The sequence below is a fragment of the Elephantulus edwardii genome, unplaced genomic scaffold, assembly GCF_000299155.1.
Source record: "Elephantulus edwardii isolate Elephantulus edwardi_28Jun2011 unplaced genomic scaffold, EleEdw1.0 scaffold00014, whole genome shotgun sequence".
Classification (NCBI taxonomy): domain Eukaryota; kingdom Metazoa; phylum Chordata; class Mammalia; order Macroscelidea; family Macroscelididae; genus Elephantulus; species Elephantulus edwardii.
Genome location: NW_006399764.1, coordinates 12,703,084 through 12,722,080, shown reverse-complemented (window position 1 = coordinate 12,722,080; position 18,997 = coordinate 12,703,084). Strand labels below are relative to the sequence as shown.

The window sequence follows — 18,997 nt, the reverse complement described above, 5'->3', positions numbered from 1 at the left end:
GACGAGGTGATTTGCTTCCATACAGATTTACAGTCTTGAAAATCATCCGGGACAGCTCTACTTTGTCCAATAGGTTCCTGTAATGCGTAAAAATCAACTTGATGACTGTAGATTCTTTTAGGTTATGCAGTAGAGTCTACTCCAACAAGCAAAGATAATGGTCAAACACTTTTGTTGTTGTAATAAGTAAACAAAAGAGGAATTGTTCTAATGTTTAATAGTAGGAGAGGAAGACTCTCAACCAGGTGGGCTAACACAGTGGTTGTAGCAATGAGCTTGTCAGAGCTGTCCGAGATGTGAGAATGGTGCAGGACAGGACAGGGTTCAGATCTAGTGTTCATAAGGTCACTATGAGGTGTATTCAACTGGACAGCACCCAACAACAACAACAACATTATTTACCAGCTGGGAATTGGTTGAACCTACCAAGTAACAAAACCATTCAGTGGAAAATGACACCACTGAGACAAGTTTGTAAGTGCTGTTTTGGGTAAGATAAAATGGGTTAAAAAAAATAGACCCAAACAGTGCATAACTTGATCCCATTTGTAGGGAATTATGTTAAAAGTATTACCTTTCAGAAATGAAGGAAATCAAGGAATAGAAAAATAGAAAAAGAACTTTATCATTTTTGCTTTTTACCTCTTTCTACATGTATCTGTATAATAGAAAGAGTAGTTACTTTGTAATTAAAAGACTGATGCTGAGTACTGTAAGATGTGCATTTCCCAGAGACATCACCTCTATCCAGTGACCTTGGCAGTCACAGATACTGCCTCGTCCTCTCTTTTAACACCAGACCCTCCACACACTATTCTCAACATATCCATGTGGATGTCTAACAGGATCCTCAAATTTAACATCTCAGGGAGCCCTGATGGCCTAAAGGCAAGAAACTGAGCTGTCATCCCAAAGGCACGTGGTTCGAATCCACCAGATTCTCCTCTGGAGAAGGACAATCTCCTCCTGTGGCAGTCAGATCCAATACAATGGTACAAAAACCCAAAATTTAACATCTCAATCTTTTCCTACATAGCCCTCTGTTTCAAGTCAACAACAGGATGCAGCTGCCTTTCATACAGTTGCAAGCAGTCAATATAGTATCCATTCTCCTTTTATCTTTTTATAACATAATAAATTATTAGGAATACAATTTTCCTAATTTTAATAATTCCAAGGATTCTGGAAGCTAGGTTCAATCATGTGACTGCATTTTGGGCTGATTTTACTGGGTGTGATTTCAAAGAAGTTTCTTCAAAGGAAGATAAAACCATTGGGAATAAATATACTTCTGGACTTTACTCCTTCCTCGATGCAGATATGATGGCTGGAGCTCCAGCAGCAGTGAACTTGGACAATGAGATGTCTCTGAATTTAAAAGTCATATATCAGCGTAGTGGAGTTGAGGGTGGGAAGAGCCCAGGAATAGGATTACTATAAGAATCACTTCTGGGCTTCTTTCACTTGAGGGAGAAGTGAACTCCCATCTGATTTAAGCCACTGTTAATGCACAATAGGGCAAGGTTCAAGTTTGCTGTTTGAGGGTCGCTATGAGTTGTAATCAACTTGATGGCACCTAACAACAGTGTAGAACCAATTTGATATATTGGTGTATGCATCACGGTGTCACACATCTGAAGAAGGATTAAAATGCCACGTGAAGGACAGAGACAATTCCAGGGATCTGGTTTTAGAACTACCTTCACAGAGGATGCATCTTAGGCAATGGGAAATGATGATAAATAGGATTCCAAAATTCAATTTTTCTCTGAAAAAGAACTGGAGCATTTCACTGCAATTAAGGACGTCCAATGATCAACTAGACTATCTGACCTTAAGGTGCTACTGCTTCTTTGAAATAATGGGAGTTTTTCAGCGCTCAGCCACAGGCCTAATTGAGGACGCCATGATTCATGTGAGGTGTTATTATTTTCCTCAGTTGGGACAAAGGATTAGTGGTTGCCAAGGAACCGTAGCCTTAATTTAATTATGGAAAAGGTCATTGTAAGTTTTTCCTTTGATCAGACAACTTTTCATGTTTTTCCCCCTTATACAAGTGTACTAAAATTGGCTTTTTAACCTAGTTGATGAGATTGTTTTTCTAGAGATGACTTCTGCCAAATGGCAGTGAGGTTAGGACAACACAATGAATACAGCTCTTTGCAAGACAGATGCCCCCTTGCTCATCAGAAGTTCACACTGTCACTTAGCTGTTACGAAAGACCTATTTATTTTTGCTACTTAAAAAAATTTGAAGGGATTTTTGTGATTATGGGGAAAAAATCCAAATAGAGAAACTAGCACTTGGGATCTGTTTTGCAGTGAGCAGTTACAGAGGGGACACGCACTCCAAACAGTGCGTGGCATCCCAAGCGCCTTCCCTAAGAACTAAGCTCAGCTTCTCAGCACCAAGCAGCCTTGGCTTTTCACTGTGTCTGTGAACAACAGGGCTTCAAACCAGCTCATTCCAATTTGGCCCCCCCCGCTGAGAATTCACAGACATCCACTCAACTCAGCCTCGGATATCAACTCATTACGGTGGAGTTGGAACCAACTCATTGCTGACCCTCCAGCAGATTCTCGGAGCCTGTAAATGACAGGATAAAAGAGCTTTCTTCTATAGTGCAGCTCGGGAATGTGAACTCCCTGCCTTTGGGTTGGCAGCACAATTCCTTAACCACTACGCCACCAGAGTTCCCTAAACCCCTGATATACCAGGTTGAAATCTAGAGTGTAACAAGATTTCCAGGTGATTCTTATAGATCTCCAGGTGATTTTCATGGTTTGCTGTTGTATGTAAACTTGTGTCAGTCAGGAAATCTGTCTCCGTAGCTACTTACATACCTTGTTTATTTACAAAAGTCACATCCTATGGTGGAAACGTCTTTTAATGAATCTCTTTTAACACATAAAAGCATGTTTTCTCTTGAGCTACCTTATAGGTTTTTTTTTTAAATTTTATTTGAAGTAATTTTAAAGGGGAGGTTAGTTCAATTTATAGAGAAACTATTTGAGGTATGGAAGACAATTGGGTATAAGCAGTATGGAATTTGGGTAGTGGCAGATGAGACAAAAAAAATAATGGATTATTGAGTTTAAGTGAGAATTGGGGATTGCTTTTCCAACACTATGCAGAGTCATCGCATGAAGAGAGAAGGTGGATGTGCATATTGGGGAGTCTGAAGTCACCCAAAGTCCCATCCCTAGAATCCTGTGTTTGCCTATCTATAAAGGTTTCATGACATAAACAAATACTGTTCTCAGGAGAAGTGGCTTAACTAATCCCCAGGCCTAGGAAAGAGGCCCAGAATAGGTGCTCAGTTCTAGTAAAGTGAAGATACTAACATTAGGTGGTTAAGAACGTAAGTTGCCGTTTTAGGAAGGGGAGATGAGCCAGGGGGTCATTGCCTCTTCTGAGAAGCCGCCCTCATTTTCCAAGGCCTAGTGAGAGGCCTTTCACTCCTCACTGTGTGGCCCTCTGGATGGGGAGTTCTTCAGATGAACGCCATAGGTCTTGCACCTAGTCTAGTACACACCGGGTGTGAATGGATGCACGTGTGTGTGAAGGCAGGACTGCATAGTTAAGGCACGGCTGCCCTGCCTTGGTTTGGGAGCAGGGGACATAGAGTGCGGCCAATGTGCTGCTTGAGTCTAGATTCAGGCTTTGAATGAGTCAGCTGGGCGATGGGGGAGGAAGTGAATACATTCTGAGGGTGAGGACGGAATGCAAATGTCATAGGTTTTGTCCAGTGTCTGCGAGCACTGGACAATACTGTTTAAAGTAAAGGCTTTCAGGAACGTGTTTAAGCCGGGGCGTTTAATCTGAAAGTACACTCTGCCTATCTATTCTATGGTGCTCTTTCTTCAGTCTATGTTTTAAATATTTTCTATGATTCAGTCTCCATTAAGTCTTCCAATTTCCTACTTCATAAGCTAGAACTAACTTGAACTCTCTTGTTTCTCATTACTACTACATAGACTAACGTCTGTCTCCTCCCCCGACTCCTGCTCCTTTGGGGTGTGTGTGTGTGTGTGTGTGTGTGTGTGTGTGTGTGTAGTACATGGCAGTGGTGCTGCAAGGGCAGGGACTTCAGAACAACACAGTCCTGAGTTCAAATCCTACATCAGCAGTATCTGAGTTCCCATCCTACATCAGCAGTATCTGAGTTCCCAAGCAAACTTTGCCTTTCTGAGTCTTAATTTCCTCATCTAGTCAGCGACTTCTTTGAGCTCTGTTTCTCTCATCTTCTGTTGAATCTACTTAGCATGACAATGATGATGATGAAATGTTACAGCCCCCAGCACTGCACTGGCAGATGGGAGGCACCTGGCTGGTACTGATGCACCCTGACTCTGTCTGTGTCTTCTCCTCTCTTTGCATGGAAAGCCCTTGCTATTTCTGCTCTCAGGTGACCCACGCCCCTAACATCCTAACTCTTTAGAGTTCCGTTCAAAGATTCTCTCCTTCAGAGAATCTTCCAGAAGCCTCCTCAGTTGAAAGCCATCTGTCTTCCTCCTGTAATCTGTCATTCTTTTCTGAATTCCTATGATACTTACCACTTTCTCCTTGGCTCAGTGACTAAAGAATTTGATTTCTCTCTCCCCTGGTGTGTAAGATCTATGGGAAGGGGGTGTGTCGCTACCTTCTTTATCTTGTGTTTCTTCAAACTACCTAGCACAATAACTGGAATAGCCTAGGTGCGTAAGAGTAATTGAGTATGCTGGCACAATTCTCTACCCAGCCAGAAAATGGTGACTCAGGTCCTCGTTAGAGAACTCATTCGTTCACTCACTTAATTGCTGTTGGGTTGGAGATGACTCCTAGTTGACCTACCAGTGGGTTTTCCAAGGCTGTAAATTGCATGAGAGAAGAATGCTCCTATTTCTCCTGTGAAGACACTGGTGGATTCAAACCATGAGAGGGCAGCACATTTGGGCTAACACCACCATTCCCTACAGACTATGTCACAGCGATCTTTAGACAGAGGATGATACTAAGAACTCATCTTTCCACTTGGGTCCTCTTGAGGGTAGGGGAAAGGACTCTCTGAAAGAAACCTCTCAAATAATCTAGACAATTCCCTGGAGACAGTAATAGGATGAATAGTCATATGGACAATAGCAATAAAGCTGGACCCAAGGGCTAGAAAGATTTTAAAGACTGTGAAAAGGAATGTTTAAGCAGATTGACTATTTTTCAAAGGTTAGTCAGTTCAGTAATTTCTCCAAACTTCTTTAGTACACTTCCTTAAATTGCATGGCCTGGTGTGGCATAAATCACAGCTCTTATATGTAATAGAATGGGAAGGGCCTTGAGAGTTTGAAGAAGTATCATGTGAGGTCACTGAGCTGACTTAGAATCCCTTAGCCAGGACCCCAGGACTAGGCTTCAGTCAAGTGTAACGTGTCACGGTCACTGTCAGAGGGTATGGGTGAGAGCACTGGATGGAAGCACTGGCTCTAAAACAACCTGAGGGTGGGTCGCTGTGCTGTCAGTCCAAAGGCAGGAGGTTTGAACACCAGCTGTTCCAGGGGTGAAGGATGGACAACCTCCTCCTGTGTGATTTATAGTCTCTGAAAATCTCCTGGAAGGTCAGCTATGAGGTGGCTTCAACTTGATGGCAATGAACAACAACAAAACTCGAGTGCTTGAGTAGGGAGCTCCGGTGGCCTAGTGGCAAGAAGCTGCACTGCAATCCCAAAGGCGAGCAGTTCAAATCCAACAGATGCTCTGCTGGAGGAGGGGCAATCTCCTCCTGTGCCAGTCCACAGCACACAATAAGAAAAAACCAAAACCAAAAACAACACACAATAAAACTTGAGTACTTGAGAAGAACTGCTACTTGTTTAAAGGGATTCTAAATTGTTCAGAGATTCCTGTCAGGGGAAGGATAACAACTAGCATTTCCGGAAGGGCCCACGTCAGAACTGTGAGTAGTACTGTAAACTCTGCCTTTCTTCATGACTCCCTCTGCTGGCCTAGTGGTAAGAAGCTGCACTGCAGTCTTGAAGACACGAGGTTCAAATCTGCCATCTGTTCCGCATAAGAAGGATGGGCACTCTCCTCCTGTTTGATTACCTGCTTCTGGAAACCTGACAGAGCGTCAACTATGGGTTGGTTCCTACTTGATGGTAAACAACAACAACAACAACATGCTAGTAACGACTCTGAGAAGTCATATGCAGGAAGCCAACTTAGCTTAGAAGTCCGTCACCCTGATTTATGTAGGAAATCGATCTATTCCTCTTCTTTTCTGGGTTGATGCCATCTCCCAGTGATATGAGAAATTAGGATTTCCTAGCACACTTTAGAAGGGAAATGCAACCTTAGCTAAATTAGCTATCCTTGTAATGGAGACACATTTTCAGCTAAGAGTGGGATCTGTGCGATTTGTCTCAAGGGCAGGGAATGTCAGGAGAAGGGTAAAGAATGAGAAAGGTGACACTTGGGGGTCCCAACGCACACCCCCAGTCTTGTTAAGGGCCACTCGGGACTCTCCATGCAGACATCATTTGGACTTTGTTTCTGGCTCAGAAAGCCCAGTAGGTATCAAATGATGTCATCAGACTGGAGGTGGAGTATCCATCTGTTTTCCTGGGATCTTGAGTTGTCTGGGGTGGGGAGAGGGGAGAAGGGGTGCTCTCAGATGGTGACATTTGCTCAAATGGATGCTGTAGGAGGAAGGAAAGCTACAGAGTAAGGGAGAGGGGACAGGGCAGGGACAGGGGGAGTCTGCACCGGCACCAGGAAGGTGAGGCAGACGGCAAGGGGCAGGGTGGAATAAAGAGGGAAAGGGAGAGGTCGGGACAGCTCTGCAGAGGGCTGTGGAAACAAGGCGAGGTGCTGGAGGACACTCCGGGACCTGTCAGATCACGGGGAACTCCACATCTTTGGCTTCTCCTGTCAATCACCAACAAAAACAGAAACAGTCTGAAGATTTGAGATAAAAAGAAGAGGTGGGGCTGGAGCCTTGCTTGAGGGCGTGTGTTGCCCCTTTTCCCCCCCACAGTGGCAGGATGCTTTCCTGCAGGTGGTATCCTGCTCTTGGACCGCTTGATACTCGAGGAAAGTACTTTTTAGATTTTCCCAAGTGCCTAGTAGGGTCCTGTCCCCCACTGAGGTCTGTAGCTTTGAGGAAACGACTGGAAGCCCAGGAGTGATGCCGGGATGGGCTCAGTGCTGTGCAGAAGCCAGAGTACGAGGGGGTCTGGAAGGGGCTGCTTCTTCCCCAGGCTGGGACATGTCTGCTCTCGCATGCAAAGCAACTAGGAGGTCACTGCAAACTAAGGCAACTCAGAAATACTGGAAGCTGAAAGCAAGAAATGCAGTGCATCTAGAAGACTCTCCTATCGAGAGGGAGAAAATTCACTGATCCTCTTGGGGGGGGGGCACTTTTGGGTTTCTTGTCATTATCTGTGTAAAATCTGGTAAAAGGCCCAAAAATTATCATACCGTATAAATACACTATCTATAGCCCAAAAGTTGGCAATACGTGTGGGGTGGCATGGGGCAGAGGGAAATAGGACATTTCCCTTCACAAGAGTTCAGCATTTTCAAGTTACTGCCCCGTGGTGAGCTTGATTAAGAGAATGATTCCCGATTCCCTATCAGAATCTTGACTGGGCCGAGGCTGTGCTCGAGGATGGAAATCACTGGTAAATACAGGGGGTCCTCATTCATGAATTTCACATCTGCAAAATCACCTGCTCACCAAAATGGACCTGTGGATCAAAGGTGATCCGGCATTTGCTAATTCAGCGTTTCTGAGGAGGTCACAGAAGGTTTACCCAGTTCCTGTGGGATCAACGCTGGCACACGGTAACCCCTGTGATCAGGGGAGAGCTGTGACCCACACGCCTCCCACGGCTGGCTGGTTGGGGAGGTCGCTCGGTTGCTCTTCCGAGTCATCTGTGGGAGGACTCACACCTTTCGCTACCAGCTAAGTGTGCCAACCACACACACCACCCAGCGACTCCTTATAGAACGTAGCTGCTGAGAATAAGGAGGCAAGGCTGTGTTAAAAAAAATCTCTATGACGCTTTATTTCTTCAAGGAAACTGGTTAAAAGGATCGTCTCAGCCTCACAGAATGGGATTCCAAGCCAGAAGGGAAAAAGAAATTGCTGTCTTCTCTCACTGGCTGGCATGGCGACCCTGGTCTCTCAGGAATGAGTTCTTTCCTATCAGTCAACAGAGGTCACAGGATCAAGGTCATGAGCATTCTGCATCAGAGCCAGGTTCAAGTGGTTTGGGCCCTTCCGGTTAGGCGTCACTATGGCGTGCCTGCTCTGTTGTGTAGATGAGAAAGGCATCAGACCACCCGTCTCAGGCGCCCTGACTCAAAGGCAAGTTTCAAGAAGAATATTGGCTTCTCGTGATTCTGTGGGGGGTGGTGAGGTGAGGGGAGGCAGTGGGCTGCTGGGCGCACTTAGCCTGTGGACACCATTTCTCAAGTGTTACACGATAGCGATGGTGTGGGTCGTTTGAATGGAATAACATGATTTCCCATGGTATTATTGCACGTCTCCAATGCCAAATAAACACGATGGCGAAAACGAGACCAAAACGCAGAAAGGATAAGAAATTACACAGTGTCACAGGAGTCATGCAAAAAGAAAACCAAAGAGTAAAAAGAAGAGGAATAAGAATGGGCAAGCAACAGACGCTGGAAATGAAAAATAAAAAGAAAAGCCAATGCATACAATTCTAAAATCATGCTTACCTTCTTCAGTCATTGTGTCATAATATTTTAGTTTTCCATATGATCCAAGTTCTACAACATCACAGTAAAAGACACAAAGATAAGGAACGAGCTGTAATGCAAGAACTTTGTTTTTACACATTCTTAATTAATCAGATTCAGAGTTATACTGTCAAATTCCGCAATCCTAACTATATAGAGATGTGCAAACGTGGGCCATGTGGCAGACAGCTTTCACGGCCCATTTTCAGAAATCACTGAAAATATATTATTCTCCTGGGGGTAGGATGTGCCCTGCATTACAGAAGAGGACACGGCTATTTTAACATCTGACGAAGCGGAATACTTGGCAGAGCAAGCTTCACAGCAGGTATCGCCCAGCCCTGGAATGTTTATGGAGGTGACACTCCATGAGGAAGAGACTAAACAAGGACAATGTGCAGGCCCACTGCCGCTTGGAGGCACTGGGATTGCTTGCGACACACAGTCTCGAATGTTCCATTCCCAGCTCTTCTCCAGAAGAACCACGCTCTCAAGCTTAAGGCGGACTCCCTGGAAGGTTAAGACAAAAAAGCAAATCCTAACCTTCCCTTTGCCTCTCATCTTGTATTTCAGAAAAGACAACTCTGAACGTGATACCTGCAGACGCTAGGAGGCGTTGCTGAAGGTGTGGAATGGTCTAGAAGAGGTGCTTGGCTTGGACAGGGCGAGCAGCTGCCTGTCAAGGTATCACCTGCTGCTTGGTGGAGGGCGAGGGCAGCCCCTTCCTTCCCTGTGCACAGAGGGCCTAAAGACTCAGGCTGCGGAAGGAAACCACCGCCCTGATGCAGGCTGTCCACAGCCAGTTCATGTGAGAGGCAGCTGGGGTAGAGCAAGGGAAAGGAGGTGGGGGCCTCGTCATCTATGTTTCCTTCCTTCAGTTCTGAAATAGAAACTTGTCTTCTTGTTCCTCTGAAAATCTCAGAGTATTTGAAGCCACAGAGGGGGCAGGCTAAAACTATTTTCCCTGCTCATGACAACTCTCCCAATAAACACCAAGAAATTAATGAGACTCAAGAGATATTCCTGTGACCCTGCAGAAGGCTCCTGAAGCCCATTAACGTGGGCGCGGCTGCCGGAAATCTACATATGCATCGGCTAGTAATTGAGGAGCTTTGTGTGTAAGGTCGCTTAAAGCACTGTAGTAAGTATTTCTCTTTTTAATTTAATATTCTCTCTCCCTGTGTATGTATTCTTTTTTCCACACAGTGGAGAATTTCTCTATTTGGTTATTTTAATGCACTAACACCTCAGGAAGAAAAATCATCTTATCTTTATGTTTCTGCAAAACCCAGCCTATTCTGGATTTTGTTTGATATATTGCAAGAGATTGCAGGTGCTTCAGTATGAAATGGAATTTTTGTATAAATAACAAGATTTCTTTTTTACTGACTTCTGGGGATTTCCTTCAATGAAATGCTATTATTTTTTCCTGATATTTTAAACATTCTATTTATGACATTAAGACATTGCGCAAGTTTGGAATTCACAGTGGTACACACAGATCTTCATATAGTGTGTCTGCGTGTGTGTGTGTGTGTGTGTGTGTGTGTGTGTGTATGTGTGATTTTAAAAGCAAATCTGCATTATATAAGCCACTAAATTTTTTATAACCCCCTTACTTCAAGGTAGAGCATAAATAGCAGCTGGCATTTCCCATTATTTGCTCAGGAAATAGAATGTGGGTGGCTCTCTGTGTTTGCAAAGTAACTACATTCTGCTTAGTGAAGACACTTGTTGCATTTCTATGACTCTGCCTTTTGAATTGGGAAGCTCTCTGTATGCACACACCTGTTTTCAAGTACCAATCCAGAATTGTCAAACAGCTGCTTGGGGTAGGCTACATTCTTTACCCCATCTCTTGTGCAATGATTTAGAAATAAATGAATGCAATCATGGTTTTAAATGCTCACTCTATTTGCTTATATTTGGAGTTAGAACGGCTTTTAATAAAGTTCCCATGTTGCCACTGTGCCAATGACTCCAGCGGTATTTTGTTGTTGCCTTGGATGATAAATGGGGCAGTGGAACAAGAACTGGACTGAACAAATGAAAATGCAGCAAAAGATGGATGAGGAGAAGGAGTCAGAGCACTGGAAAACAGAATCCCCACAGGTGACGCGGCGACTCAAAGCACAGCGAGCAAAGAGGGAGAGGGAAGGAGAGAGCTGCCCAAGTGAAGGGAACAAGGTTTGCCACATAAAAAGGCAGAGAAGGGAACCAGCCTGTTAGAATATCATCTTATGTGCACACAGCAAAGGAATGATGATGAGACAGTGGCGGCAGCACCCCACAATGCCCAGCATCCCAAGGCAAGCAAGGCCTGTAGTGTCTCCGGCCCAGGCCTCAGGAGATGCAGGAAGAGGCTGTGACAGGTTGACTAGGAAAGGCACAACACATACAAGCTGGAGAACATCACACACCTGTCTGGTGTCCCATAGCCCACGAATACCTGGCCTTAGCACGCAGCGGGGTGTCTGGCTGAAAGGCAAATCTCTGGGGTGAAACTCACCTACTCAGATCACAGCGTCCAATCAGCCCACTCAACCCACATCCTCTTTAACATCATTGGACCAGGATTCAAAGTGAGTCAAATCCATACTGAGTTTCTCTGGGAGAGGAGGGAGGGCATTGAGAGACTGCTGTTCAATCTCACTCTAGAAACATCCATTGCATCAGCGGAGCAAGAGGCAGCCAGGCTGGGTTAGACCTCAAGAGGAAATGCTTCTTTATTGGGACCACCTGGCCCCTATTTTCGACACTTACTCCTCTAGCGAGGCCACGCTGCCTGGGGAAAATCATCCCGACCCCAGCTGGCTGGTGTTTGTGATGAACCTGTGAGTATCATGAACCATGCCCATCATGGGTACCAACCACACTTGCTTTCACACCATTTCATCCAAACAGGGTCACAGGCATTGCTATTGATTGGACCGCGTCTTTCCAAAATATTTGCTGCAAATCCTCACCTCTCAGCATGCAATTATAATCTCATTTGTAAATGGATTTTCTTGGCCATGCTAATGAGACAAGAAAAGGGCAAGCTGTATTTAAAGTCATCTCTTGTGACTAAAGAGAGGCGATCTAACGTAGGGGGCGGGGAGATGCCCCCCATGATGACTGCCAGGAGCTGGAGCTCGGGAGAGACCTGCTTCTGGACTTTCCTCCAGAACCAACAGACAGAAAACCTTCCGTTCGTGCCAGAGCCCTGAATTCAGGCCCCTCACCTCCTAAGCGACAAGAATGTGACTGACTCTGGAACAGCAGCACAAGGCAACTAAGACGAAGGTGCAGCTTCCAGATTCCAGGAGGACAGCATCATTCTACGTCCGCGTCCTTTCAGGCTTCGCCAAGACATCTCATTACCTGACTTCAAGGAACCTCTGAGTTCTTGTCTGTGCTTCAGGACGGTCAAAATCAAGACAAGAGTCTGGCCTTTAGTCTCCAAGAATCTGAGAGTGAGAACTAGCATTTTGAGCTCTTCATTTCCTCCTTTTCCTGAGAGGGGCGAGAACATAGACGCCTCCCAGCAACACCACCTCTCTTGACCCACTTTTAAGGTGGGCTGTTGGCATCCTCAATCCCTTGTCAGCAAATCCCCCAAGATGGGAGCAGCCCATTACTGGATCTCCACGCTCTGATGTTTCAATCAGAAAGGCAATAGAGGAAAAAAAAAAAAATCCATGCTGAGTTAGGTTTTTTTCCCTTTCTCCTTCAGAACAAAAAATAGGTAGAAAAATCAATGAGAAGCAGAATTTATTATGTGCTAGTTAATAGGAAAATAATGATGAACTTGATTATCTTTTAAATCAAAGAGCTACGTTTATTTTTGGAATGGGCTCGGATCACTTAAGAAGACCTAAAAATGCAAGCCGTCTCCAAATCTACAGCACATTCGCCTTAAAGCTGTGAAGTACCTACCAGGGAGGTGTGTGTGGGTACTGGACCCCCCACAGCCATGGAAGGGGTGTGTCCAGTTGCACAAGGGGGTGAAGGACATGAGCCTTGAAGCCACAAGTTTAGGTCTGAACCCAAGATCTGCCCCTTAGCCGCTCTGTGACTGAGTGGCCTGCATTTTGCTGAGGGCTCACAGAGTCAGCTGTAAAGGGACAGCGGTTATGTGCTCAAAGGTGACTCTCCAGTGGGTTTTCGAGAGGCTGCGTGGGAGGAGGCTGCCCAGCTCTCTCCTGTGAAGCAGCAGGTGAATTCGAATCACTTGCCTTTTTGATGTCTGCGCAACTCATTACCCACTCGGCCACCAGAGAGCAGCTGTATTTAACCCAGTTTTCCAGTGGAGAGTAAATGTGATGATGGTCATACTTAGCAATCTACAAAGGGCAGCTATTACTGTCGTACTGTCCTGACGACGTGGAAGAGGACTGCATGCAATATGAAGCAAGATGCTTAAAGGACTTTGCCTTATACAGAGGGCTTATTGTCTTTTTCAAAAGAGTCAACCACTACTTAGAATTACTGCTTTCAAATCAGTTCTGACTCTTAAGCCCTCCAAGCATGTCGCTGAGGTTGTAAATCTTTATAAGAGACTAGCTAGCCTTCTCCGGTGGAATAGCAGCTGGTGGTGTTGAACTGCCAACCTTCTGACTAGCAGGCTGATATGTTATACACTACATCACCAGGGCTCTTTCCTACCTATGCTGTTAAACCTCCAGTGGGTTTTCAGAGGGAGTGAATCAGACAGGAAGAGACTGCCCATCTTTCTTCCACAGAGTGGCTGGTGGATTTGAACTGTGAGCCTCTGGGTTGGCAGTTCAAATTCTTACCACCAAGCCACCACTTTCCTACTTAGAGAGGCTTTAAATAAATGTTGTTCACACTTCTGTATTGGCCTGTGCCTTAAAGAAATCCTTTTCACTCTCAGATTTATGGGAAGTTGGGGCATGGACCGCAACCATGGGCACAGGAGGTGAAGAACGGATCCTTCACTCACCACAGAACCAGCGTCCCTTCTTAGAACCTGGGCCCCTCTGCTCCCAGGATCTGCTGGCCTCCTCTACTGGGTTTTCTGTTATCTGAGAGGCAGGGATCCTCTTTCTTGTTAGATCCCACACAACAGAACCAAGAACAGCACTCTGCTTAATGTGAGCTCCTTTTCATATGTGGAAAAGAAAGTCTGGAGATGCACCTTCTCAACTGACAGTGAGATTCAAGAGGCTTTTGTGTGCTTGTCCCGGGGTTTGCCAAAGCCAGGAAGGCTGGCACTGATGTCTGAGCACGCTTGTCTGGCTGCTGTCACAGGGGTCACCAGGGTTCAGAACCTGAGCAGGACAGACAGGACTCGGGAACTGGAGGGTAAGCAGGGGATGCACCCCTCTGAGTCACAATCTCTTCGACAGAGTGGAGAGAGAAATCTCGGGAAGATTTAGGGAAGATGAGAAAAGTAGGTATATGTGAAGCATTTGGTACTAGGGTGGCACAGATATGCTCATTAACTCGCACCTTTTTTCATTACCTGCCAGAGGGAACCCAGGAACATCTAACTTAGTCCAGTACCAGGCAGCTAAATCCTACAAGTTACCAACTGCCACTGAGCTAATTCTGAATTATGGTGACCTGTGTTTCAAAGAACTGTGCTCTATAGAGTTTTTAGGGCTGTGTTCTTTCTTCTAAGGGGCATCTTGGTGGCCTTGAACCACCAACCTTTTGATTAGTGGCTAAGGGCTATCCAGGGACGCCTGGTTCAATCCAAGTCAAACTCCAGTGATCTCTCTGGGTTCCAAGCTCCACTTGATAGCTGCACTTCAATAAAACCCTCTAGACAACATCTTCCTCCCTTAAACATGAAGATGTCAGAAGAAAAGCTGTTATAAGAGGCTGCCTGGCTCACTTCCAGAACCAAATGTTACAATGTTAATGTGTAGCCTGAGGGTGTATTTCCCACTTTCCAGTCCCCAATTTGTTTTTGATATTGAGTATGAATGTTCAAGAACTCTGTAAATAGATATTATAAGGTTAAATATTTTAATATCTCATTCTATTCCCTGCAAATAAAACACTTATATTTGTAGATTTAATGCAGAGAGCTGGACAACGACTAGGGATGATAGAAGGAGAATTGATACCTTTGAGCTGTGGTGCTGGAGAAGAGTACTGAATATACCATGGACTGCTAGGAGAACAAACAAGTTGGTCCTGGTGAAGGTAAAGCCAGGCTGCTCGTTGGAGGCAAGGATTCTGAAGCTTCATCTGACATACTTTGGACATGTTGCAAGACAGGATCAGTCCTTAGAGAGGGACTTCATGCTTGGGAGGGTGGAGGGACAGAGCTGGAGGGGAAGACCCTCAATGAGAATGATTGTTTCAGTGACTGGGGTAATGGGGATAAGAGTGTCAGAGACAATAAAACTGGCAAGGGATAGAGCAGGGTTTAGGGCTGTTGTACACAGGGTCGCTATGAGTCTCAAGTGACTTGACGGCACATAACAACAACAACAACAACAATCGTAGATTTATATAATTTTGGCATTTCTTTCAACATTTCGGGGTTAAAAATGGCACCACTCTCTTTTTTCTCTTCTCCCTTTCTGTGAAAATATTAATCAAAATAAACATGAATCCTGAGTTAAATGATGTCTTCTACTTCCCATGTGTACTACAGCCCATTTTGGTTTTGTCTTAATGTGGTTACATGGCCCTCCCTAATTAATGGCAGTCTATTAAATGGTTTTCATTGGTCATTATCCTCTTAGATCAAATGTTCTTTTTAAAACGAAAAGGAGAATAAGAAACTTTCAAGAGACTGAGGTTAAATGAGGAAACAACCATAATTCCTCATTTCTCACTCAAGTCAGAAGGAATATTTTAACCTTCAAATTCAAAACCATATACCAAAAAAGCTATCAAAGTACTGAGTCATCGCAGAAGCTCTGCTTAACATTTGGTGGGAGATTGATGTTTGCATATTAAAGTTCCCTTAAAAGCCCTTAAATGTTCCATGTTGGTCTGGAGACAACTATACTCAGCGTGCGGTGCACGTACACATCACACACAAGGTGCCAACAGAGAGGGTTGTGCCCATGGAGCCCTGTCTGTGATACAGTCTTCCAGTTCCATGCTCGTGTGTATTTCTTTATGTTCTATGACATTACAACCTCTCACTCAGGCTTTTGCAAGTGAGGCAAGAACACTGCAAATGAAAAGAGCTGAAATAGTCGACTCTCTCGTCAGCTGCGAGGGTTCCAACAGGCCACAGGAACACACATGGACACGTGCACAGCGCTACCTCTCTACCTTTAATTTTCATGTCCTGAATCTAGCCCTTCTCATGAAATACTCATCCTGTTCAACCTTCCTGCACACTCGCTTGGTATTGCTGCCATTCCCCTCTCCGTGGTCATCATTGTTTTTACATACTTTGGCATGACGTGAAGAGGGGCCATTCCTTGGAAAGGTGGAGAGTCAGCAAAAGACAAGGGAGACACTCAACGGGATGGTGTGATACAGAGTCTGTAGCAGTGGATTCCTGTGTGTCGGGGATGCTGAGGATGGCACAGGACAGGACATGGTTCAGAGCCGTTCTTCACAGGGTCACTGTGAGAAGTACTTGACCTGACAGCACCTAGCAACAACAATAGCTCTTCACTGTGAGGATGGGATAGACAGGGAAAGGTGTAGGTCTGTTGGTCATAGGGTTGCTATGAGTCATAATTCATCTGATAGCACCTAATAACAACAACCACCACCGCTACCACCACCTCCACCTCCACCACCACCACCTCCTCCATCTCCTCCACCACCACCGCCACCTCCTCCTTCATGTATCTTCCTCATTTATGCTCATCTGCTGACAGCATCCTGAAGTCTCAGCCCCCAGGTAATACTGTGGCTAAAATAGGAGTCAGAAAGGTTCATAGTGTACTGTACATGACCACCAAGGGAGACAGGTGTGCAGGTTAGGGAAGTGGACTGAGAAAAACACTAGAGTGGTGAAGATTATGGAAAACTGGAAAACTAAAAAAAAAAAAACAAAAAACCACCCACCAGCCACTCAGTCCAGCTGTGGCCTTCATTGGGGGAAGGCAGAAAATAGCTGTTGACAGACCTGTGAGGATTCATGCAAATTTTATGTGATACTTAAATTTTTAAATGTTGTCAACTAGTTTCAAGTTTTAAAACATACTAGGCCAGTATTTAATCCTTGGTTTAAAATCAGCTAGTTAAAAGTGCACTTATCTTACAAACATTAGTTTAATGAGTGAATGAATGACACTAGCTGGCTACTGGAACTAGAAGTCCTTGCTTAAGAACCTCTCAAGGTCAGTGATCATGGCTCAGTTGTCTCTGCTGGAAGGTATATCCCTCACCTGGGATAGGTCCCTCAGCTCTCTCACCTCTACCTTAGGAAAAGGCCCATCAACTGAGGCTCCTTGGGGACCACCAAGGTGGAGCCTGTGTAAGGTGGACCGGACGGAGATGACCCCACAACTAATCCACCTCTTTGTACTTGTTCCTGTCCAGCCAGCTCTGTCATTGTTCAAACCGAGGGGAGGGGGAGATTTTGCTTTGTTTTTAATTTTAATTTAGGGAAGGATGTGAGTTGCTTATTAGGTGTATCTGTCCCCAGTTATCTTGCAGAGAAATATGTGGGCTATGGAAAATATAGTAGACCGCTCTGACCATGGACTGGCATCACCAAGGCAAGAGCCACCGTCATTGTTTGGGAATTATCATCCTTGGACAGTGAACAATAATGTGTGGTCATTACTGTGGGTCATCCAGATGGCTCCTAATGAAATGCTCAGTGAGTCCCTGGGCACTCTGACTTCTTATAAATTTGTCACCTAATTTCCAGCCCTGCTCCTCTGTGGGGTTGCTCAGCAATATCAGTGGTTACGGATTTCTGTCCTGTGATAAGCTGACTCGGGCCATATTTCACCATATTTTATATGCTCTGGATGATCAAGCAAGAAAAATCGAATCTGGATGTGCTGCTCTGCTGCTTTTCTTAGGAGGTGGGTGGGCTGGAGGCAGGGAGACAGGGTGGAGTGAGAGAGTTTCTAGAAAGGGTTTGTGTGTTTAAAGATGGTGCTGGAGCAGAGGCATGAGGACGGGAGGGGTGTGTGTGGGTAATCATCGAGTCTCATAATTTGATGGGTTACGGGAGGGGTGGCTAAAGGAAATGGGAAAGATCCCCTGTGAAAAATAAGTAGACAATATTTGTAAATAATCCAGTATAAAATAAAAATTTTATTAACTAAAAAAATTATAACGGTCAACCTGGCAAGAGAGCCAAGCCAAAAACCACAATGTAGTTGTAAGATTTTCTGCCTTTCAAGATTATCCTTTTACTTGCATCATTAAAACCTCAATGCTTTTCTCTTTGAAAAGTAAAAGAAACACTCTCTCCCTGGTACACAGCGAAATGGGGTGGTGGGGAGGGCTGGGCGGGGAGAGAAGTGCAGCAATGAATGAATGGAAATCCAAAATCTCTGTAAATGTTCATTAAAATTATTTTAAAAAAATTTAAAAAACAAAACAAAACAAAAACCTCAATGCAATTTAAGTTAAACACTAATTATTTAATTTAAATGGCCCCTCTTCACGTCATGCCAATGTATGTAAAACAGTGATGAGCATGGAGGGGAATGGCAGCAATACCAACACTAATAATTAACTTAAACACTAATATTTTACCACAATTTTTTGTTTTCTTTTCTCCCCCAAAAGAGTAGTAAAACAAGTGACAATATCTCGGCACTACTACGTGCACTATGCATGATGTCCCTTTCCAAAGAAAAGCTTCTCCTTGCAACATGTTCAAAGTATGAGAGACGAAGCTTCACCATCTTTGCTTCCTAGAGGTACTCTGGCTGCACTTTTCCTAAGACATATCCGTTTGTTCTCTTGGCAGTCCGTGGGATATGCAGTACTCTTCCCCAACACCACATAATACTTGGAAAGGTGGAGGGTCAATAAGAGGGAGGAAGGTACCCAATGAGATCGACTACGTGAGCACGGTGACTACAGCAATGGACTCGAACGTATGAGAGATGGTGAGGATGGCACAGGATAGGACAGGATTCAGGTCTGTTATTTATAGGGTTGCTATGCGTCATACTTGATGACACCTAACAACAAAAACAACTAAGTGCACAGATTGGAGCGTGCAGACTGACTTGACAAGTATGTCTACTGCTTGCTTGCCATGCAACGTTGGGCAAATTACCTGAATTTTCCAAGACAGAGTGTCAAGGACTGCAGCCTACAATATGGATTGAGGCTCAATGTCAAGAAGACAAA

At 44.8% G+C, this 18,997-nt stretch overlaps 1 protein-coding gene across 2 annotated transcripts in view; it reads right to left on the bottom strand.

Moving 5' to 3' along the window:
• SLC24A2 (solute carrier family 24 (sodium/potassium/calcium exchanger), member 2) overlaps positions 1-18,997 on the bottom strand; it is a 311,194-nt gene that overhangs the window by 56,259 nt on the left and 235,938 nt on the right. The window contains exon 4 of one of the 2 annotated variants that reach the window (XM_006881276.1): positions 8,723-8,773. The exons of the other annotated variant lie outside the window; for it this stretch is intronic. Within the exon in view, the coding sequence (XP_006881338.1) occupies positions 8,723-8,773 (51 nt within the window). The remainder of the gene's footprint in view (positions 1-8,722; positions 8,774-18,997) is intronic. 2 annotated transcript variants of the gene reach the window in all.